General features: G+C 37.4%; 1 protein-coding gene across 2 annotated transcripts in view; it reads right to left on the reverse strand.

Annotated features, from left to right (window-relative positions):
* LOC128357413 (protocadherin-9) overlaps positions 1–25,548 on the reverse strand; it is a 202,719-nt gene that overhangs the window by 53,978 nt on the left and 123,193 nt on the right. For both annotated transcript variants that reach the window (XM_053317762.1, XM_053317770.1), the window contains one exon: positions 6,740–6,941. In XM_053317762.1, coding sequence (XP_053173737.1) covers positions 6,740–6,941 — 202 coding nt within the window. The remainder of the gene's footprint in view (positions 1–6,739; positions 6,942–25,548) is intronic.

A 25,548-nucleotide genomic window follows, 5' to 3' on the forward strand; every position in this document is an offset into this window, starting at 1 on the left:
AACACTTCTTATCTTACTGTATATACTAATAATGAATCTAAAAGAAATTCAAAGAAAGGCAAACAAACGGGCCACAGCAATTTTTCTACCACCCAGTACTAAAAGTCAGCTTTTACAAACATCTCCAAAATTAAACAGAATTTGAAGAAAGTCATACAGTGCATGCCTTGAGCCCCTAAATTACTGCAGATTGTTACAGCTGCACAGAATTTTAGGTAAATGTCATTCATTTTTAATTTTACAAATGTATATTTTCTTGTATGGCTCATATCTAATATACCCTGTGTCCAACAGTAATACTTGTGTTGGCCTTCCTATATATGGGGCCAGAAGAGCGACAGCTACATTTTAGCATTGAAAATCAAATTTGGCATTGAAAACAAATCCCTGAACAGAAAAAGAAAACATTGGCATTGAAACACTGGAAAAAGTTCTATTGGCACTGAAACAAGTATTGGCACTGGAAACAGTTATAGTGAAAATTCAATCATGGCATACTGGGTAATGTAGGCCCAGTAAGGGTCCTCATCTCTGAAACCGAATGTTGAAAATGAAAACCAGTGACAGTGAAAGAAAAATTGACTATGAATATAAACTCTTATCGGCTAACTCTGACACATTATGTTGTGAACTACAATGTTGACTGATGTGTACTGTCCTTGCCAGTCACTGAGAAAATAAAAACACACCAAAAACATCAAAATGAAGAGACTGTAATATTTTTAATGCCTGTGTTTCATATTTTTCAGTGGAACGTGTTTCAGTGCCAATACCACTTGTTCCAATACAAGAGCTTTAATACCACATTTTATTGTCGATGCCCAAATGTAACTGAATCAATGGTGTGTCCTCATACTCTTCACTGTTCTCTTGGACAATTCAGAAATTCAGAATGATGTTGTTGTGAAGAAGGTTGACTGATTATTCCTGTTTGTTTGGCCTGTAGAACTCTAGGTCATCAGACATGAGGCACTTAGATGTTTGATAGTCTAGACTGAAGCTTAAGGGTTGTTACTAGACAGGAAAAACAGCCTCTCTCATTATATCAGTTCAACGCATTCCAACGACTCATTCAAATTTCATCTCACAGCCAATTTCAATTGGCCTTTGACTTTCTCTCTCTCACTCTCACTCTGTGTGTGTGTTATGAAGGCGTGATTGTGCAAGTGATCTTTTTGTCTTACTGCTCTGTGTTTCTTGTCTGCAATGTTTTTAAATCATTTATATATAGCACTTTAGTCAATAATGGTTGTTTTAAATGTTTAATAACTAAACAGCTTCTCTATCTCACCATTCTCGCTTCTCTGTTTATTCTGGGCACTCTCACGTCATGTATTTCAGTGCTTTTGTAGGGAGGACTCTCATCTATGCACAACCAATCTGACAGACCTCAACATCCCAGCAATTTATTTTTTTTTTTCTTTTCAGAAATGTAACTGATTTACAGAATTATGTTGCACATCAAATATGCATTTATTTGGTGAATATGTGACTTGGTTGTTTATTTGTTTCATTATGTGTTTCTTTTCGTCCTGGAGAAACTGCATTGAATGACTTTACTCTGTAATTGCAAAGGGACATGCTGTTCCATGTGGTCTGGGAAGCCATTTAGAATACTTTATCATTTGATTTGTCTTTTAATAGTATGACCAAATAGAGATAGAAATTTCAATTTCAACTCAATATTTTGGCATTTGTACTCAGTAAAGCACAAGTGGAAGTAAAAGCAATCTATGATCAAGCAAGAACATTTTAGAGATGGACGTGGGCTTGTTACCTAAAAGAACCTTTAGGTTAAATTGATCCTGAAACCTTTCTTACAAACTTGCCTTTCCAAAGAGCGCTACAACTGCAACTCCAAAGCATGAAAAAGTACAAAGTACACTTAGAGATGACTGTAGATTAAAAAGCATGTTCTACCATCTCATTAAAGATGGAAAACATTCCTTTTTTTTTCTTCTGACAGGCAACAGTTTAACAATACATACATTAATGTTCACATAGAAACAAGTTGTTATCATTAATCATGTGCATTGGCTTTTATGAGTATTATCAAACTGTCCTCATATCTCTAACTATCTAGAACTAATGACACTTATTAACACTGTATTTCATTTTCATTTGATTATTTCGTGTTAAATAAAGGTCAAAAACATAGCTGCTGATTTTACATACACTAATTAAACTCTTGATTTATTATTTTGTAATTTAGTTTGTTTATATACTATACATATTAAGGCTAATTAAACCTATACTTCTATCATTACCACTGATGCTCCTTGTGAATACCAGTGCTGACCAGTGCAACCGTAGTGATCTTTAAATATAAAAATTGCCTGATACATAAGACATAAGAAACAAACAAACAAAAAACATTCATGTCATTCATTGAATTTATTAGAAGCTACTAATGCAGTGTGAAGATTCTTTGTCTGCCTGCTTCTTCCCTGTAGTTCATCTTTTTGATCCAGCAATCATATGAGGTTTTTTTTATATATATTTCTTTTTTTTCATCACCCAGACAGCAATTATATCCAGCATAGCTTTCACAATGATGACTGTGAGCAGTATGATGAAGAGAAATGTACGTTTTGGCAACATCATCTATCTTTTGTTATGTTGTTATTTGTCAGGGCTTCTTTGAAGTGGGATTGAAAGATATTTTTCTTACCTCTTCCTATACCTCTAATATTATAGTATTGTATATTAATATCATCTGGCTACAATGTCACTTCTCCTGATCATCTGTTTTCTATATATTTTTCTTTATCTCATGCCTGTATGTTTATGCAGACTAGATATTTTTCTAGTGAATCCTCAGTTACCAAATTAGGTTGAATACAACAATGTTGGTTTGTTTGTCAGAAGGTCTTGATTTGCACTAAAGGGCAATGTTGAGCAGCACTGAGTTTACCTTATAACACTTGTAACATCAGAAACGTGAGATGCATTAGGTGGGATATGTCACTGTAAATTAGGCTGCTTTACATAATACTCATGTCTGTAATTCCAGCCGTGTTAATTGTATCATCTACGTATATTATTATATATTATCATTACAATAGGCTTTTTAATTTATGTAATTTTAAACCTGGTTTATGGGGAGGTAAAGGCAACTACTAACTTAAAATCAATTGATCAGTATTCTCAGCACCATGGACAGCTACAGTAATGTTGAGAGGCTTTTACCATACACTATACATACATTTGTGAGTGCATCAGCAACAGCATTTACCCAAATATTACTTGCTTAAAACTATACTTACTTTCTCTCTTCACAAAGATTATCATGATTGACTGAAACGGATGAGTAGCACCCATCTGTAATTGTTATTTTCTCCAGTTTCATGTCTTTGTTTTCAAACTTTTTTTTTTTCTTCAATTGTGGTAATACTGACAATATTTTCAAGTTATAAAGAAAAATCAAACATCTTTTTTATGTTTTACTCCATTATAAATAAAAAAAGACAGTTAGACATCAGGCATTCACAACTCCCACACTGTGTATGTTTCCTTAGTTCAGATGAAAGCTACAACCTACGCATGAGACTCACCATTTTTCTGTGTTACATAAAGGATAATTAGTAAGTTCACTTTTTAAAAATACCAGAAAATGAGAGGCCAAGATCCAAAAGTTATTAGAAGATTAAATTTTACCCCCAATCACAGAGGGGAATTGTTTGGCATGACAGTGTTATTGTATGGTATAATCTGGCATAGTATGTAGATGCTGCACTTGTCCAGAAAAATATCAAATGCAATGCAATTGACTCGATTGACTCATAAAAACCTTGCTAAAGTTGAATTTAGTCTTTATTATTGTAAATGTTTGTTATTAAACTAGTCAATTTTGTGTTTTTGTTTTGCGTGTTCTGTTTGGATTCCCCAGTATTTTGATTGTGTAAATATTACAACTTAAACAGTAATTGCCTATTTGCCAATACTCATTTTAATAAATTTTATTCTGTCTCCCATGTGAATCCTACTGCTACTTGCAAACAAAGAAGAAAACTGAAAACCCTGAAACTATTTTTTTTCAATATCTGGCACAGAAATGTGGAGTTCAGACTTAATAAAAATGTGATTAAATCACTTATCTCTGATTTATTAGTCTTTTTATTCTTTAAGAAGGTCTTTTGAATAGTCTTATTGCGTCAGAAAAAAGGCAATATTACTGTCAGGCATTGAACAACATGTTGTCATTATAAGACCACCCACTGTCAGGTCCTCATTCAAAATGTTGAACTGAATTGGAGTAATTTTCATATCTGTTAGAAGATGCTTCACACCTCAAGTTAGAACATAGTAGTGTCAAATATCTTCTAGATCCTGCTTGCCTTTGTCAACAACTAAGTGTGAGTCTTTTTAAGTCTGACAGCAGTTTACTCACAGCTACAGTACTTAACCTGGGACCACTGAGTTCATATATTTGGGAGTACCAACAGCAGGTTACACATCTATCATCAACTGGACATAAAATCATTATCCTGCTGAGAAACAAGTCAAAGATCACTGTTATCACTTTAAATGACAGGCAAACAGTGCTTACAAAACAGAATGCCATTGCTGCAAGACAAAAAGAGGCAATACTGTATATTGAAAAACTTATACCATGATGATAAACAGGTAAACAGTTCTGTTTTAAAGCCATGTGCACATGTCTTGCACATGTACGTATGAGAACAAAGTATGACGTCTTTGCAAAGACTTGCTTCACATCAGGTGCTTTATAGTTTAAGTAAGCTGCATTTGGACCATCCAAGACTCTCGCTTTACAGTAAAATACTAGAAAGCATTTCCTCTTAATACTCTAATTTAGCTTATGCAGTTGGTCATGCCTTTTATTATTCATCACATTTATAGCTTAGCTCTTTTCTGACATGCATAACTAATGTACATATGTCAATATAGCATGAACATCTGACATGCCATGAAATGCAGGGTGCACATCAACACTGTTGGCCAATAATTGCTGATATTTTAATTACAGCTTTAATATATTGAAAAATTGTTAAATTGTGTTGGCTTTAATCGCCTGCCTGTACGCTTATGAAATTGCAATATCATCAACTGTGTCTAGCTGTGTAGCTACTGTGATTTGAAGGAAGTGTACCACTACCCACATTATGTTTTATATCAACATAATGACATATAATTTACAGTGACTATATCCTCTAATTGTTCACTGCCAATTGAAGGTTCATATTGTACTGTAGGCATCTGCTAAAGATGGATTTATATATGAATATTTTCCCTTCAGTATCCTCTAGCAAGTAAAGCATAAAGGTTGGTAAAGGTCGAGCAAATAAACCACTTAGTTAAGATAAGGGAAAGCTAATCATCTTGGTTAAACATTGACAAAGTCAGTGTTGACTTAAAGTGTGAGATGAATCTCTGTCTCTAGTGCTGAAGATACAGGCTTTCTATCGATGTCCATTATTCCCAAACTCTTCCCTATCACTTCCCTATCACTTGTTGCTATACAAACTTTACCCTAATACTGAACCATACATACAAGACATAAGTGACTGCAATCCAGGCACCATTATGTTTGCTTCAGAACATATGAGCAAGGATAAATGTTGTTGTGTGTGAATTTAATTAACTGTTGTTTGAAATACTTATTGATGCATTAATAGATATTAATATATGTACTTCATATATACACAGTTGAGGATCTTTCCACAGAACAGGAGATGGACAAACATGCAGATAGAGAAGTGTACAGATGTTTTTCCTTGCTTGTAGACTCCATGTGGACTTAAATGTGTATTTGGTTGAAAGTTAGATGTACTCCAATGGCACGTGGCTTGGTCATGTGCATCTGGATTCATTTGTTAAGATGTTGACATGCATTCTTAGTCAGTAGGCCAACACGGTACTCGTTGAGTGTCTGCCAACTGTGAGTACATCTGCTAAGTTCAAGTCTGTATGAAATCATACGCACACACATAGTTTATTAATTCCACTTGTATTTATGTGGTGCTGGCTGCTCCACCCTCAGCAAGCTGGCATCGACCTTGGGGTGATGCGCTTGATCTTCGCGCACGCTTCACCTCTTAATGATAAAATGAGAAAACTGGGTCGGAGATGTACATTCCCACCAGAAATAGTGGGAAGTTAACATCATCAGCTGAGCACCAAGACTTCCAACTGGGGAAATCATCTCTAAATAAATCAAATGAGTTTCACAAATAGGTGAGGAGCCTATGGGAGGCCCAGGTTTGCTCCTGGGAGGCACGAACAAGTCTGGATGATTAACTGAGAAATGAATGACCTGCTCGTGTTTCCACTAGAAACCTACTTGAGCAATCAAATGACTCTAAATTAAATGATATTTGGTACATTGAGTTCTTTAAAGAGATTGACGTTGTTTTCCAAGACTATTTATTATCTCTTTTCAAGCTGTTTTAGTCATTCCCCGAAGTAAAACCTGTGACGTTTCTTTGCTTTCTTTAAAGTGCTGTTTTAAGACAAAGCATCTTCTGATTTCAATGTCTTTCATGCAATCAGCAGATAATTGAATAAGTCATATTGTTTTTGACATAAAAGACAATATTACAGCTCAAACTATATCCATTAAGTTGGACCAAAGTGAACACTTTGCAGTTATTTAAAACTATTCTGAATGGCGCTTTAAACATAGTTTGCAAAAAGGAAGTATAAAGAGAGGGAGAGAGACAGAGAGAGAAAGAAACGGACCATGCATGTAGAGAACATGAAATATATTAAAACTCACCAGAGTTGGGATCAGAGTTGCCATCAGCTTCAGTCCTCTTATCAGGGGAGGCCTGCTCATAGAAGTCGTCTTGCGCCTGCACCAGAGGGAGAGGTTGTGTGAGGAGGGAGCCACTGCCTACAGGCTCGTGGTCCCCCAGACCGCTGTCACTGCAGCTCTCCTGGGAGCCATCCGGCAGGTGAAACGTGACGCGCCGCTGCGACTAGAACCAAGAGCACAAAACAGAGCCTCTGATGTTAATGCTCTGCTCTGCCGCCTTAAAATTTTGCTTCTCATACAATTACTTTAAACTGAGCTGAGCAAGCTCATGCATGGCACTTGACACACTGAGTACTGATCAGTACTACAGTGTGAAATAAGCAGCCTTAGCATTTTTGTCTAAACTATGAAATATGTGTTAAACATCTAAATGAAAAAGGCACTGATGGATAGTAAGGTTTATTTCCAGTTTCAGAATACCGAGAATGATGGGAGAGTAAAAGATCTATTTTGACTTGGGGCCGAGTTATTGAGGGAGGGGGAGTTAACACATGGTAAATACAGTCACGTTTCACTGCACAATGACAACCAATAACAGCATGCAAATTGCACATCATGCACTGTAAGAAAAATTCAGCAAGGTGAAAAGTGCAAAATTTGTCAGCCTTTCATAAATACATGGTGCAATTAATGTCAGGCAATGAAGGCCATGAAATTCCTATATGTTGGTGGCAGCGTATTATCATGTTTGTGAGGCCTGCTGCAAGAACATTTACAAAACTGATTATTTGGTTTGTGTTGTCAGTTTGTTTGGGTGTTGGCAAAGTCAAAGTGGCCTGCGGAGTTAACAGAAGTCGCCCCCAGGGTGTCCTTCTTCCCACATTCTGCACTCTCATTAAGGAGAGGAATTTCTTACCCACAAGTGTGGTACATGTCTTATAGTCCTTCTATTGCACACACAAACACACACACACACACACACACACACACACACACACACACGGGCGCTCACACACCAGCCTTAAAGCCTTCCTGATTGAATTTCCAATTGTTAATTCTGAGTGTCTTTTCCCCTTGCTCTAATGACATTTTCCTCAGGCTTTTTCATAAGTCCAGACACAAGCTTCCAGCTAACCTTTCGTGAGCACAGAGAGGTCCCTGTCACATCCTTGGTGATGACAGACAGAGACGTGTTTTACAGTAATTATTGGCAAAAGCAAAGGTCAACCAATCTGCAGTCTAATGCAAATGACCTCATTATATATTTTAGAACTGTTCCAAAAGCATGCAACATTCAATTAAACAAAAAAGGGAATAAAGAAAGAAAAAAGGGGGTTGGATGGGTGGTGTTGAGAGAGAGAGAGGTGGGGGTTGGGGGAATAGCAGACCTTAGAGACTGTGGAGCACATGTTGGCTTCAGATTTAAATACATGAAGTTCAATTTGCATGATAGACAGACAGACGGATTTACAGACAGACAGACCGATGGACAGACTGACAGACAGATAGACAGACTGACTGACAGACAGCTGTGACACTGATGTTATTCAGGAGACAAAAGAGGAGAATGAATTGACAAGAAAGACACAATTCTACAAAGTGCTCCATGTGTCTGTTTGCAGAAGACACATTATATTTATCTGTCTATAGCCTAAACCACACAGTGTAATACTGACACATCTGTGACATTTTCTGTTGATTACCGGAAATAATCACCCAAAATCTTGTGCGTATTGACAATAATCTAAATGAGGATTTAAAGTCTTGCATGACTGCTGAAAGTGCAGAATCAAGCACAATTAAATGTAAAGGTCTTTTAAAGCAGTAGGAATCGGGATAAATGTCACAGATAGTAATTAAAGAAGGAGGCAGATGATCAGATATGGCATTTCCAGTGGAGATGACATAAAGTGGACAAAAAATAATTTCCTTCTTTTGTTTGTTTGTGTAGCAGCTAAAGTTTAGTGATTAGGCAATGCAGTGCTATCAGTTTCACATAAGGTGAGGCATGCAACACTTTAAAAACACTGAACACAGAGAAACAGGGGAGTAAGACAAGCCTTAAAGATCTGACATGTTTGGTGTATCTGGATTTAATTAACAGTGGCTTCTTAAGTTTTTCTTCCTGCTGATGCCAAAGACATTGCCCTCAGGCGAGGTAGCCATCTATTTGTTGGCTGCTCTGAAAGTGTCAAGCTAGCAATACTCATAGTGGCAGCTTTTCTACCACTGGGTATATACTGCATATTCTGCCACAAAGTCAATGAAGTAGTATTTAAAGTCAAATTTCATGTATTATAAGAAAACCTGGATAAATGTATTCAATAATGAAAGGATTATATGACAACTTAATATTATATGAGCTTTTGTATTGGGGGAAAAATTAACACAGTGTGAATCTATGAATGAAATGTAATTAATTTTTACAACTTGACTGGAGCCTGGCTGACATTTAAGGTTTGCAATCAGTACATGATGAGTACATGCACATTAGTATTATGTTCAGAAGTGTATGTGAATACTCTGATGCATTAATGAATGAAAACAAAAGGAAACACGGCAGGCAGCAGGACAGTGGAGAGAAATGGCTTCTGCTGCTTGAAGCAGTAAATGAACTGACCATCCTATTTCTCAATTAATGACATGACCAATGAGATATCAGCAGAATTGCCTTCACATACAGTATAGGAGACAAGTATGAGCGCATGAGTTATGTGTGCATGATTTCTTAGTTTATATAATTTGCTTTGATTTCGACTTTTAAGATAGAGAACTGGCTTATTGTTGATTGGGTTACAGTTATGCGTGTTGTCAAACTGCTGGGTAAAATGAAATCTGACTCAGGACAGTGAACATGGGCTCTGTTTGATTAGATCAGAAGAGGTTTACTGTAAGAATATACTATATGCATAGATAGATGTTAATCAAAATATCCTGTTTTAAATAACATGCAGCGTCTGTCTATGTTCCGTGTGTGTTGTCTGCCGTGGTGTGTTTATTTGTGGGTTTAAGCATGTTTGAGGATATTTGTATTTCTCTGTTGCTGACAGTCACTTGTAGTAATATTAGCATAAGACCGGCTTAAACTATCCCTGCTGCCAGTTTACAAGATATTATGGCTTATCTCGCCTGCTAACCCTTATTATCCGCTTGTTTTTATAATTTGCCTGACCAAACACACTCACTTTAACAAACACAAAGCAAATAGCAGCACTTTGCTGCTGGAAGGTTTACATTCCAGCAAGCCTGCAAATGATCAGGAATAATGTTCGCCCTTGGGTCTTCGTAGAAAGGATATAACGTTAAGCAAACTGAAATTAAAATCTGACAGGAACGTGCAAATGACAGCCAGAACTTTATACAAATCATATTAATGGAAAGTATGAAAGTGGAGAGTTTTTGCCTCCTAAGGATAAGTCTAGCTCTACGTAATGTTGTGAAAGTAAATCGTAGCAGTATTATAAATTAATTCAAACTGCATCAGCTTTATTGACCTAAAAGCTTCAGTTTTCATTTTCAAGGACTAACAAGTACCTGATTCAAACTGAAATTGAGTATTAAGTTCTTAAGCATAATCTGCATTAAAAGTCTATCATTCAAACAGACAACAAAAGTAAGAGAATGAGTAGTTATTAACCCTCAAAATCATATAGTGATTGCTAGTACCATGTTATTACATATTTCAAAACTGCTTTGTGCCACTTCTGCTGAAAATCACAATCAGACAGAATTACTGCAAAGTAAAGACACAATGTTGCACAAAACTGATACAACTTTGGTTGTATGTGACAGAAAACAAATAGGGATGAGGCTTATGACTTAGAGCACAAGCTTTAGTACTGCTTTGCGTTTTTTCTCCTCCTGAGTGTGACCATATGGAGCACAGTGTGCAAGTCAAAAACAACTTCTGTGTTGCATTGTGTTCCAAATGAAGACAATATAAGATGACATTTCAAGCAAACGTTTAATGAGAACTAGCACACACTGAGCAGAAAGTGCATGCACACACACGCACGCACAAAATAATGCAACCTCCTCACCCCCACAAATAATCTTATCTAACAGCAGCCTGACACCTGCCGTGAGAGAACACTTCCCACTAGTCCATTCTCACAATCAGACCACTGAGGGAGATCATTCAACCAGGAAAACAAAAGTCATTCTTTCTCTTCCTCTCTTTTTCCTGATCTCTCACTCTTTCTCCTTCCCTTGGAGACCAAAGGTGCTGTGCCATCTGCTGGCCACCTTGGAAAATGCATTTCATATTAACAAAAGGCCACAGACGTGATTGTCTTTGTTCCCTCAGTCATACTCTTGATTTATTTTGTATTTCTATTCCTTGTCATTCTTTTTTTTTCTTACCCTTTTGCACTGCACTACTGTAACTGTACTTCAACACTGCTGAATCAACAAAATGACAAAGCTGGGACTTATCTGATGTCACTAAACCTTTAATAGAATAATGTATTTCCTTTTTTGGTGTTTTATTACAGTATGTTTGGAAAGTATACTTCAGTGTCATACTCTTTTCCCCACAGTGTTCCTCCACAATCCTGACAAGCTGTAAAATTCCATAAAACATCAAATCAAGTGAAACATTAGCAGCTGATAGACACTACCTCCTGTCAGCATAACATTTGGATTTCCTTTGGGCTCATCCACAAAATGAATCACAGTCTCAGTTAGGCAGGGCTCTATTTTGATGACATAAACACAGTCAAAAACAAGCATTTCAAACAGCTTAAAAAAGATGAAAGACATCGAGATAAAAAGAGTTCCCAAACTTGATTCTGTAAGCAACACTCAAATAAAAAGTGACAAATAAATCACAATCTCTCCTGTCTTTGATTTTGACTCTAATATTGACGTAGTCTGCTTTGGCTGCCTCTCCAGAGGGCTAAGTCTGCCGCCTTCTGCTTTTCATCATTAAATCATAGCTAGGCAGTCCTGAGAAACATCTGCATTCTGTCACATCCACAACGAAGCTCGATCAGTCACTCCCTTGCGCTTCAGTTTATCACAAATACACACACACACACACACAAACTCAAAGACTAACAAAAAGATATATAAATCTATCTAAGTCACATCTGACCCATTTCCTAAATTGTAAGCTTGGAGGAGTGGACATGTAGTGTCTGTGTGTTATGTCTAACAGTAGAGCACTTTGTGTTAGTCATTCACAGAACACTTGCTTAGCATGTGATTATCAGCACAGTCCATCATTTTGACTCTTTCTTGGCTAAATGATCTTGCAGATTTATGGATGCACTATACAGCATGCGTGTTTATTTATTTATCCCCCAACCATTTGTCGTCTAATCCACATGAGAAACATGGCACATTTCTCTCATAAAAAAAGCCTAAATTTATGTTTAGTTATATGGTATGTGTATGTAGCCAGACCCACAAGCTCACTGTCATATTTCCCAGATGACAGGTGCTGAGACAAGTTCCCTCTTGCTGATGCCCTCAAAGTCCAATTTGTTTTCTTTTCATCTGTCACCACCTCCCTAATTACCTCCATCTCATCCTACTTTCATACATTAGCATGAGCAGCCCTCCCCACTGGTTTTTGCTTGTTAAATATATATTTGTGTGTTTGCCTAATTTGTGGTAATCATGTCATATATATCACAGTTAAATGGCAATGGTTGTGAAGCAACACAGTAAAATAAATTAAAAGCATTTTGACACTTGATCATAAAACATTTTTCTTGCCGTCTTTGTTTTTGTAGCCACAGGATGACAACGCACAATATTGTAAAACCAACACTGACATATTATCATCTAATAAAATTCATATGGCAAATAAATTGGCAGAGCAGCATTAGCATACATTTGGAATGTTTCTGACCATACATTATCATATAAGACAATATTTGTTTCCTCTTTTTATGGTACTGTAGCACTTTTTTCCCCTTATCTAGTCGTGAACTTTGTGAGGGTGATGAGAATGGTGAGACTGACAATGAGCTGAAAGATGCTAAAATGGCCCGTAGAACTGAAATGAACTGCAGAGCTGGGTGATACTTCTCTGTAGTACCGTCACTGTGAGCGATTCAACACAGAATAGAAGTCAACACCATCCAACAGACTGAACTCCTTATTGAAAGCTCTATGCATTTCACATAATTAAAACATTACAGATTATAAATTTAATGTTATACTACAAGATTGCTAAAATTCAAGGAAGGATGTTAAGAGCTTATTTCCCTCACTTCATCACTATGTACTGTAGCATAGTGATGGTCTAACACTGAGATTGACTGGCTGAAAGCAACTTTTCTTAACCAAGATTATCTTATTTCTTCTACAAAGACAACCATATTAGAACATTTGAGATGCTGGAGGGTTACAGTTAGATGTAATACTCAAAAGGTCTATATCTAGTGGTTTTAGACTATTGTACTGTAGCATTGGCTCTTTTAATGCAAAAAATACATTCTCTTTTTTATAGGCTACAAATCTTAAGGAACAGACCTTGCAGGATTATCTCTGTTGACTTAAGAGTAGTTTTGTAGTGTCTAAGTATCTGAAGTTAGATTTAAACTGCAGCTAACAGGCTCTGTGGTGGTTGAGGTAACCAGCTCTGACACTACAGGCAGCCTACAGCTGAAAACATGAAAGGAATACATTGCCTATGCATATATGTCTAAATGTTATATATTGGTCGTCTAAAGATGGGCATATCTTTACTGTTCCCTTTGGCCGGTTTCAATTGGGGACATATACAGTGTTAGATATATGAAAACATGAATAAAAAAAATCACTAGAAGAAGCATAATTTACCAGAACAGACTTCTTCAGAAGGATGAAATTTCATTTCAAATTAATGTCATCTAGCATCACTTGGGGCTAGAATTGGACATCTTAGGCTCATCTACTCTCTTTCCCGCTCCTGCCTGCAGTGACCTGTTACCTTTTCTGATGATATACACCTCCCTCTCTCTCTACATCTCCATGTTCATTCTAACTTTGTTCTGCTTGTTAAATAACCTGACTTGGCTGATTGAGAACTGTAAGAGTGGAGTAGTTCAACCAGCTTCCCCCTGTGCCTTAAGCAGAGCTGCAGAAACCTGTGCAACTGCCACAGAGCATTAGCGACAAAGTTAACCACTAGTGACTCACTCATGGGTTCTACCCTCCACCGACATCCACAGCCATAAAATGAAAGACACAGCAATTCTTCTCTAAGTGTGTCTCCTGCATCAGGATGAAGGATTTGACACTCAGAGACAGTTAACTACAGAGCGAAGCAGGCTAGGCCCTGAGCACTGAAAGAGGAAGCTTGATGTGTTTATGAGTTACAGTCCATGTGATCTTTGTGCTGCACTCAGCTGTAGACAGTGCACACTCAAGTCACTGTTCTGTACCACTATGGAGGATGTTAGCTTTTTATTTACTTGCTACAAATGCTTCTGAGACACACATCTGTGTTATCACAGTAATACGATGAATTAGAAATTTTAAAAGCTAATCAAAAATAAATAAAATGCATTCACATTGCATTAAAAGCTGCACATTTATTTGTATTTATATGAAACAAAAGCATAATCACCGTCTATGATTGATAATAACCTACAACCCTATTAGCTGTCATGAAATCCTATTTGTGATTCCATTACACCAAATAGGTACAGAAGCACACATTTGTTTAGTTGTATCCCTGTTTATCCTGTGGAAATAATGGCTATTTACACAGCAATGATTATCCAGCTATAAAAGAGATCAAATGTAAATCGATGAAGCAGGGAAGTCTGGTTGATTTTGGCAATTGGTGATCTAGATTTTTTTTGGATAAATGGCATTCAAACAAATATTTTGGTTTGTTTGCGGAACAGACATGTATATTTAGATATTTAGATCATCTAACTCTTATATTTATAACAGCCACATAATTCCTCCTTATATTGTATAGTATAGGCTCAAAAAGAAATGCCCTGTCTATATATTGAATGTATTGTAATTGCTATGTGTCATTTGCACCACATATGACTGCTTTTCGATGCCTACTGATCCACACATAAAAGTGCAGGGCATTGGCAGTGGAGCATTACAAATGAATAAACAAGCTATTTTAATGCAAAAGCTGCTTGAAATAATGTTGATCTGAAAAAGTAACTGTATCACTTCCGTCCTAAAAAAATATCAATACACTTAACAGTAGCCGTTTAAAAAATGCACTACTCTGTCTTTACTTCTTACTGTTCACAATGAATTTTAATTGTATTAAGGGAAGGGAAGTATACAGTATTTTAAGGGAGTTCATCTGATACATCTAGGTTCACAATATACATGGGCACATGTTATATTCACAAGCTTCTTAATTATAACAATCACATCAGAAGAACTTGGAAAATGTACTAAGTGCTACAAAGTGCTAGAATCTAATGTCACGCATGACTGATTATCTGATACTACAGTTTAAAGAGAATCTATGTATAGTTACTGCTGCAACCCGTTTCTTAAGTTACAGTCTACAATTAATTGTCAAGCCTTGCAGAGTTGTGGAGCACACAAATAAGACATTTCTACCTCTACTACTTTCTAATAGCAGAATCTAATTGTCATGTAGGAGGAGGACATTTTGTTGTCTCCATTTTTGTTAAATCACCTCCAAAAGCAGCAGATGTTTATGCCACTTGATAATGGGAGGAAAGTGATAACAGTAGTGATGTTTGATGCTGAAGCACCATGGCAAGGTGTTGACAGTGCCACCAAATATCACAATTGACACCTTGGACTTACAGTGCCAGCCATCGTGGTGTTACATGGGCATACACACACACAGACACACTTAGGCTTGTGTATATTTTGATGTAATATACTGAAAAACTAAATTCTACAAAAGAAGTAATCTGATGTGTCATGTTTCATCATGTATTTACATAATTGCATTCAGAGTTAAGCGAGAGTCAACTAAGCCATATGCAAACGTTTCAGTGCCTTGTCAATTACAGTATACATGTATTATACACACACACACTCCTAATTGAAATACATAAAACCTCCCACATTATGTACAATGTATATGTATAATAAGTCATATCAATCTATTTCATATACAGTATTCCTGAATTGCTTGATACTAATCCTCATTATAGCACACTACCTCAGTGTTGTAAAACATCAAGTATACAGTCCTGCAGTTTTGCCATTTCACCCATCAGGAAATAAAAAAAAAAACTTTTTTTTTTCTGAGAGGACAGTCGCATTGAGGGAAATACAATTAAGTTCAGACCTTAATAATTAATTTTATGGTCAATGATCTTACCAACAATTATTTCTGATGCAACTAATCATCTGGAAAATAAGAATCACCCAGACCTTTTTCCATTTGTTTTGTTGCCAAGCAGCCAGCAATTTCCCCCCCAACAGTTTCTAGTGAAAGCAAAGTGCCAGCATAATGCATAGTGGTGGATAGTGTGTTGCAGTGCATAATTTGTTTTTGTTTGTATGTGATCACCTGCCTGTTTGCATTTTGGGAGACCGTGACCAAAAATGAACACTTTTCTTTCTGTGTGTGTGTGTGTGTGTGTGTGTGTGTGTGTGTGTGTGTGTTGTTGTTGTTGTTTTTCACTGATGGGAAACCATGTATCCAAAATGTAGACTAACACTGCGTGGTGTTCATGTACACTTGCAGAGGGGCAATTTTCAGCACTGTTGAAATTTGTCTTTTATTTTTGCCTTTAAGAACATGCAGCAGGAGTTAAATAAGACTGGATGAATTGGCCTCTCACACATTTGACCTGTTCCTTATATCCACAGCTTCACTATACTGTTTTGTTCTCAACAAATGTCTATTTTCCTCAGATCTAGCCACACCTGTTGGCATAACACAATAAAGAGAAATATGAACAAAAACTTAAGACAAATATTTGAATGACTGAAAATATTTATGGCCGTGTATAGCAGTATGCTGATCTGTTTTTAGAATATTTTAGAGAAAAGCGACAGAAGCATTGACGTGTTGGTGTGATGATCCTCTTTTTGCCTTTGTACAGTGTGTTTGAAATAATATGGTGCATGGGCTTTGCATCCCAAACTGTCTCTTGCTGGGTGTGGATAAATGCAGTAGTAGGAGGAAATAGGCTGCTCTCCTGGATGACACAGTGCAGTTTTCTCTTAGCTGATCCCATGAATGTATAAAAATATTGGATAGAACATGGTGGCCCATTCATATCAATGAAAGCTACTAGTTCAAAGGCTGAAAGTGTGTATCACCTCCTTTTGACTGTAATGCCTGCATTTTAGTGTTCACTGTTTTGTTTTAAAGCTGTTATTCTAGTAATGGATGTATGCACTGCAACAAAAATTCTCTCTGGGCCCATGGGCATCACCTCACCGGCAGGTCTGACTTTGCCCACTTCAGTAAAATTGCTGCACATGCAATGGCTGTTCCTAGGAGACTGGCTTATCAACGTCAGGTCAGAAGCAAAGCTATAGCAGAAATTAAGCTAGCACAGTAGGGCTTAATCACTTTTCTCAATTCTTCTGATAGAACCCCTACTGATCCTAGGTCAGATAAGACTAGAGACTGTTGTTGGCTACACATAGGGCATCCTTAATGTGTTTGAGCAGAAACTTGATAACAGGTTCAACTGGGATTACTGGAAATAACAAAACAACAAAAATTATACTTGACACCCTATTCCTTACCACAGCTCCTTTTTGTAGGTTGGTTTAAAATCACTGGTTTGATCACTAAACTCTGATCTTGCGTCGTGGTTCAACCATTGACTTTACATTTTTGACATTTTTCATGCTGACAAGTTCGCCACAGAAGAGTATTGAAGGCTTTCTGAAAATCTACTGTAGTGAATCACCCCTGTCTCTATTGTCAGTTCAACTGAAGCCTCCCCACCATTTCCGTCCTAGTAGCACCGGAGGATCCTCTTAAATAATGTACAGTGGGAAGAAAATTGACTCCATCTTATCTTCCAGTGATGTACGGACAACTCTTAACACTTAAATAGACTCAATGAAAAATGTCTTGATCTTTTACTTGTCAATGACAGTGACATCAGTAAAAATGTGCCAGTGTTGCCTTCTTTATGTACAATGTTTCTTTTTGTTGCCCAGTATCTGCTATTACTTTGTTCTTCCTGTTCATATTCATCTTTTCCTTTTGTTTTCTTCTTTGGTCACCTTCCCTTTCCTCCGTGTACTGCTTTTGTGACCTGCTCAGTCACAGCTTCAGAAGTCGAACTACTTATGGTGCACCAACAGCCTGAGGTAGGATGTACTGATTTCCCACAGCAGGAGCAAGGCTTACCTGTGACGGCCAAGCCTTTCATACCAAAGGTCTGGTTGTGCAGGTAGATTTTTATATTTAACTGCTCATCTTCTCTTTAAACTCATCTCCATTGATGTACAAATAAATCTCTCAAGCCTTTTCTAGTTTGTAGCATTCTTCAGTTAGGAATAAATTCAATAAGCAACTCACACACCGATTTGTACTATATTGTATTGTCCAAATTCAGTGTTCAGATAATACTTTAAACAATATAACTCCTTCAGCACAAGCAGGAGCATGTGTTTTGAGTTTAAGGAGTAAGCTTGAACATGGCTTTCATGGATAAATGTGTAACTAAGAACAGAACACAGTACTGTAAGTTTGATTTAAGCCAGTAGGGACAAACATAGATTTGCAGTAATACCCAGTGTCAGTAAGGCTTGTAAATGAGGATGACAGATCATCTGTAAGCAGCCTCCAGCTCCCTCTCAGAAGCCATCAACTCAACAGCCTTCAGGGCATTCTGCCCAGTGGTCAACATGTCAGCCGAACAGGCAAGGGTTGCTTGTCTGTCTCTACAAAGGTTTTAAATTACAGACAATAAGTAAATAATTCAATAAATATCAAAAGCTACTTCCTAGATTAATCATTGGGGATACATTGCTTGATGCTTCAATAAACAAACTGCTTTACATTTGATATACTTTATATGTTACCTTAACTGAGCTAACCTTTTTGATTTTCCATATGTATAATTTAAGATATATTTGCACAAATATAAATGTTCAGGTTCAGTAATATTAGGCAACAAGTACAGTAAGTAACGACTGAAAAACTAAGTGTGCCCTGCATTCTGCTCTTTTATTGCTGCTATACACAGGATTATTGAATGTTGCAATTCCCCACTGCCAGAAAAGGGACAGCTAATTGTAGAATTGATAATTAACATCTCAAGAAAACCTCAAATAAAGCCATTTTAGGGGAATTTAAATAATCGAGTAGCTAATTAGCATAACATATTGTATTTCTATGTGACAGTGCCGCATACTGCATGCAATAAAGGCCCTGTATTGTGCAAAGTGTCACATTTAGCTCTGAACTGTTATTGCAAATTGGTATTTTCTACCCAACTGTGGACCTTCTCTGGGCCACAATCTTAAAATAGCATGGTTTCCCCTATTGCAAGTGAAATAGCTGACCAAGTCAATTTAAATAACACGATTTGGGAAGGTGTAATAGAACTCTGTGGTGGAATAATGGTTAATCTAAGGAAAGGCAACTTCCAGCACTTATCCCACAGTTAAAATCAAAAATCAGATTGCTAGCATAGCTTTTTTGTGAATGTGACAGTTTGAATGGATCTCAGATATTCATATATTCAACTGCACTACATAGTAAAAGAACCCATTTAAACACTCTGTCATTTAATGCCAAGAAATCCTACAATCAGGGTAAGTCAGATGCATCATTCCTGGTTAAGCTGCAGGCTTGTCAAACACTAACAAAATATGAAGGTGACATTCCTTCTCAGTAAAATGTTCAGTTTAGTACAAAGATATGCTTTCCAAGTCATGGATATACACTCAAAAAAAATGTTTGCTATTTAAGAATATCCTAGAGCAATAACTTATTACACATCTAGTAATAAAATCCCTAGAGAGAGAAAAACAAGGATGTCTGCGAGTTACATAAGCTGTAACACAAGCTCAGCTGTTTTCGTAAAGATGGGTACCTCCTTTCCCTATCCATATAAAAGGAAACTAAATGGCAGAGACTCAGAACAACTGGTATATAAGTGTTTGTAAATTTGCATGTGCTCACTTGGGACCCTCTTACAACCTGCCAAATAATATTCCAACTGGGACACAGCACTGCCGTCATATAAAAAAGCGATGTATATTGGTTTTTCCTCTCACTATCCCTTGTTACCAATTTATGACAGAACAGCAAGGGGAGAAAGACAATATTGGTGTGAGGAAAATGGGGATGACAGACAGGACCAAGGAAAGAAAAAAAGCATGGAATGAAAGCCACAATATTAGTTTAAAGAGACAGCTGCAATATTCAAACAATCATTCACAACAGCTGACTCCAATGGCTCACCGGCAGCGTGTAAACAAACTTAATGTCTACAGTCTGTATCACCATGAATCTCATAACCTGCCTTGGCCCTGAAGCCTTTTTCTCAGCCTCCCCCGCAAGTCCGGTGGCTTATCACATAAACGATTATTGACTGCTTTGCAAGTCATCAATACCATCAGTGCAGTTTTACATATGGTAAGCCCGGCAACTCCATCATAGTAAGCCAGTAGAGGCGGGAAGGCTGAGAGGCCATAAAGTTACTAGCTTCCACAATGAGAGTAAAAACGTCTGGAGTGGCATTTTCTGAAGAACTGTAGTGTCCTTAAATTGGGGAGTGGATTACTCTGGATTACTGTAAATGTTAATCATTTGACTGCGAGTGATGTGTGGAAAGGGTATGAATTTACCTCATCATGGATTCTACTATGTGTCCGTTAAGACACTTTGAAGGTAAAAGAAAGGGCAACGTGTTCCAGTATTAACAGTCAATTGCTACAAAACAAAAGCTCACGTAACTCGGCTCTGTTATGGTGCAATGTATTGGTATATAAAATGGTGCCTCAGGTCTTGCAGCTGAGCCAAAACAACTTAATGGATTAATTGGGAACCAACAGAGATAATTAGGCCTTTGGGGTTGTATGATTCCACCCCTCGTCGAATGTTGCCTCAGAACTGTGATGTAGTGCGTTCCTGCTGTGTAATCGAGATAATTAACAAGAATGTTGTGTCACTGTCCAAAGATTAGCAAAAAGGAAAGGCCAAATAAGGCTCATTAAAATGTGGCTCCAACCTAGACTTGATAAGACTTATTTACTGACAGAGACTGTTTTCCTTTACTTTCATTGTGTCCCTATGAAGATGGAATCTTAAGATGAAAGATTCAGTTTTGTCATGTTGTATTATTGTTACATTATCCCCTTCAATCAAACCATTAACAGACACTGCAGTTAAGGAAATTGGTCCAACCCTTAATTTGGCAGCCATTACCCAGTGTCCACACAAACACACTGCTGCAAAAAAATGTTTCAGCTCATATGCGAAGGACAGACACTACTGTCATATATTTGTTTCCCCTGAGGAGAAATTACTATGGATAGCTAGCTGTTAGCTGAGACTGACTGAGCCAGGGCTTCAGTTGTTTACTGTGCTCTTATTATTGGATGCCAAGGTGTCCTTCTGTGAGGCTGACAGGCACTGAGTAGTAGGCCAAATTGATTGGTCTGCTCTTGCCCACCAAAAGGACCTGAACTCAATTTGCTTGTGATGGCTTCAATTTCCTTGCTGGACAAAATCTCTCACTCTCACTCTCTCTCTCTCACTCTCACTCTCTCACTCTCACTCTCACTCTCACTCTCTCTCTCTCTCTCTCTCTCTCTCTCTCTCTCTCTCTCTCTCTCTCTCTCTCTCTCTCTCTCTCTCTCTCTCTCTCTCTCTCTCTCTCTCTCTCTCTCTCTCTCTCTCTCTCTCTCTCTCTCTCTCTCTCTCTCTCTCTCTCTCAGCATCCTTCCTCGCTCAAGAGCTGTCATTTAATTTCATTACTCAACAGGGGAGGTTCATGCCTTGTCACATTTGTCTGTCTTTCATCCCTTGCTCTGCTTACGTGAACCTTACAAAGAGCTACAGGGGGAAAAATCTTGTTTTTGAAACAATGGTTGTTAAAGTGTTTCCTGGAATAGTACCATTTGGAGGTTTTGCCCAGCGACATCCAAACCAAAGATTGGTAAGCAAGGTTTCCTCGTACAGAGGGTTTGTAGCTTGATACTCTAGATGAGAGAGCTGGAAGTGGGTGGGTTCTTTTGATAAGAAATAGTTTCCCCCCCCCCCTTTTCACGGTGTCCAAACATGAAAGCATAAATACATAAAGTCTGCGTGAACTGTGCCTACCTTCATTTGGGTGTGATGTGTAAAATAGCTGGGAGACTGTGGTGGACAGATATGTTAGAGATAGATTTTGTCATCCCTGTGTCATTATTCATGCTAGTATTCTGGTGGTTATTCAAGAGAAGGTCATCAAAGGTTGGACTAATTTAAGGCTTGCTTTACAAAGCTTATTTTCTTCCATAACATTTCTCAGGAGCAAAGCCCCAATTTGCTTCTTCCACCATTCTGTAACAACATCTCGTAAACTAATTTCAGATGCACATAATGCCCACACGGTCAACAGCTGATTAGAAAGAAAACAGGATCTAACGCTGGAGTCAACCATAGCGGCCTTTGAAGTGATTACCTTACATGTTTTGGCCTTGCTTTTGTTGCTTTAAGATAAACATGTGGAGCCACTCAGCATATGCCAGCTTATGTCAAGATGAAAGATTTTACAAGCCATTATCAGAAACCCGCAGATTGTACTGAGGGTATTAACTGGCCTCAGAAATGTGCTACAACTGCAAAGATTTTGCACTGATTTGAGGAACAGTGGACGAGGGGGTCAGCCTCTCAGCACTTTTAGATGATCTATGACAGACAGAAGATTAAGGGTTGGCAAAATGTGAGGTCCTAAAGATCGCTAATCTACTACTGTCCAAGATACAAGAAAATGTCCCAAAATGTTCCCTTATTTTATTCATCTTTCTTTAATTTATAATCATACAATCACACGTTCAGCTACAAACATACAGAATATTTTATCAGATATTAAAAGAAAAGCTGTAGGGAACGTGCAGCATGCTCTTACCCCAACCTCTCTATCATTTTGTCTTGCTTTTACTCCTCATCGTCTCAGAGGATATGCTCTCTTCTGGGTGTATTTACCAGCGGTCTTACAAGCTTTTACCTCCAGGAAACAAGCGGCTGATCTGGCTCATATTTTACAATGATTCATCTCGCTCAGTATCAACCACGAGGCATAAATGTGATACAACCAAATTAAGGCCGCTCAGCCAGACAAACAAGCAGGGGAATTTCAAACCTATGCCTTTTTGTTTTTCCTTTTTTCAATTAGCTTTGTGAGCCACTGCAATGTATTGCTATATTAAGAATGATTTCTTGAAGCTGTTTGTCAAGTTGTCGCTATTGTTTGGCTTCTTTCATTGTCTCTTTTTTATTTCAAAAGCAGCATAGATTATTGCACATAAATACATTGACTGCACAATTGCAGTAAATTGACACTGTTTTTCAGTCCAGCAGTAAATACTGCAGTCAATATTGTAGTTCTTGAACCTCAATGTAGTGCTGCTGTTTTTGATTATTCATATCATGTCATGTTGACTGCAAATGTAATTTAATTTCAGAACAACTGACATGTTTGAACTACAGAAGTAACATTAATAGAAGTATTGCCCTCAAAACATATCACTTATTCCTGCTTTCTGAACACAATGATTGATCCATATATTGAAGTTTTATTCTATCCATGCACAGCTGTTTGATCAGCTAAAGCAAAGATGACTTTTGCAGAGACAGTGTGTTTAGTCTGCAAAGACATGCTATGCCCTGCCATCACTGGAGGTGTCTGTTCTGGCTCTCCTCAAGTGAATCAAAAAGCCCCAGAGGGACAAAGCCAGAGGCTTATCCATTGTGTATGGGGAACAAGGGAAAGAGCACCCTGCGAGTGCAATGAAGGGCGAGAGCAAGCTGGACACTGGCGCTTCTACTTAGCTACTACTTAGCTCCAGGGAAAATACACATACGCACACATGTATGCATGCACGCACACACGCACGCACGCACACACAAACACACACACACACACACACACACACACACACACACACACACACTGAATGAAGAGGAAGAATCCTCTGTTTGACATGACAAAATGGTCATTTCCATTATCTTATCGAGGTTATTAACAACATTTTGACAAATCCAAGTCTGTCCTTAATTGTGGTGCAGTTCAAGTAGATTTCAAAGGGTGTATAGTAGAGTGAAGCCTGCATATTGTAAACATATAATAGCCTTGAAAATGGTATGATAGCATAAGTCATGTGCTGACTTAAATTACATCAACCTAATGAAAAAAAATGTTGATGTTAAATATGTTGAAGTTATAATTATCATAATTAAGTCTGTCTTCAAAAAATACAATGGAAATATATTTATACATTACAAACTGACAAACATCTACCAATCCAGCTCAAAGACATACGATGTGATTAATCATAATAATCTGTTAAAGACATGTTATATTTTATTTTATTGCTTTACACATTAGAGAGTTTTTAATAGATGTATTCTTTCCCTTCTCCCTTCTGAATCTGATATTACTTAGCTCTTCCACATTGGTTGTTCTGGTCTTGTTACTTCAACACATCAATTACAATAAGATGACAGCTGTCTTTGTTCACATTCACCAAAGTGGAATATCTCAGTATTATTAATCTTTCATACCATGACTGCAATATTCTCAGCAGATATTCACAGTTGTAATTGCTAACCATTGTCCAGGCATATTATTCATTTGGAAATGGGAAATGCAACCAGACTTATAAAAATACATTTATTTTGAAATGTCCACCTAATCTGCTGGTTGTTCAATATGAAGTATATAAAGTGGATATGAAAGACAAGAAAATAATACGTGTCTCAGTATTCACAATTTTTCTCCTTCAAAGTGTCTGAATTCACAATAAGTGATCATCTTTCCAAAAAAAAAAGATACAATGTTCATAATAATTGGTAGACCTTTTTAGCACAGTAGGTATTCCAACAGACAGTTTGGAAACCAGGTCCTGTAGTATAAATCACCGCAAGAAAAGAAGCAAAAAGGCAAAAAATCTTTGTTCAGATGATTTCAGATGACTAGAGACTAGTGTATCTCAGCACCAAGCCAGTTTCCTGCTCCTGTCTCTATTTGAAAGGTAGTGGTGTATGAAATGCTTCTCACCCTGCCAGGTTCATTGGTAGGAAGATACAACAGAGGTAAAGAAAAAATTCAAAGTCAGCCAATAGGCAAAAAGATTCAGTATGTGCAGGGTCAGAGAGTGAAAGGAGAGGAAAGGATCTTCCCAAATGACTGGTTACCCCATCAGACACAGCATTTGCTTGAATGAGAAAATATGTCCAAACACAAACACACACACACACACACACACACACACACACACACACACACACACACACACGTATATATATGTATGTGTGTGTGTGTATGTGTATGTGTATGCGCACATTGATTTTTCTCTCAAGGAGCTGTTGTGATGCAGCCAGTAAAATTGCAATCTAAAACAACATAGATCTTAGTGCACACACAGCTGTGCCAAGCAGATAAATCAATTAAAGTGACCTGATCTGACGAGTAGCCACATCCTCAGACAGTCTTAATATATGAAGTCACATCCAAAAGACTCATGCCTATCTCAATCTCACCATGGAACTTTTCTTCAGAAACTCTGATTAAAAGACAGCTTGACAATGGTTCAGAGGACAAGCCTACTTTTAATTGCACTTGCACATACAGATGATAAAATCTATTTTTTGTCTTTAGTGGAAGAAGATTTTTAATCACATTTTCATCAAAAGGTAGTCTGATTCTTGACCTGCAAGTCATTTTAATATGGTTTTAATAACA

The sequence above is a fragment of the Scomber japonicus genome, chromosome 1 (assembly GCF_027409825.1).
Source record: "Scomber japonicus isolate fScoJap1 chromosome 1, fScoJap1.pri, whole genome shotgun sequence".
NCBI classification, from domain to species: Eukaryota; Metazoa; Chordata; class Actinopteri; order Scombriformes; family Scombridae; genus Scomber; species Scomber japonicus.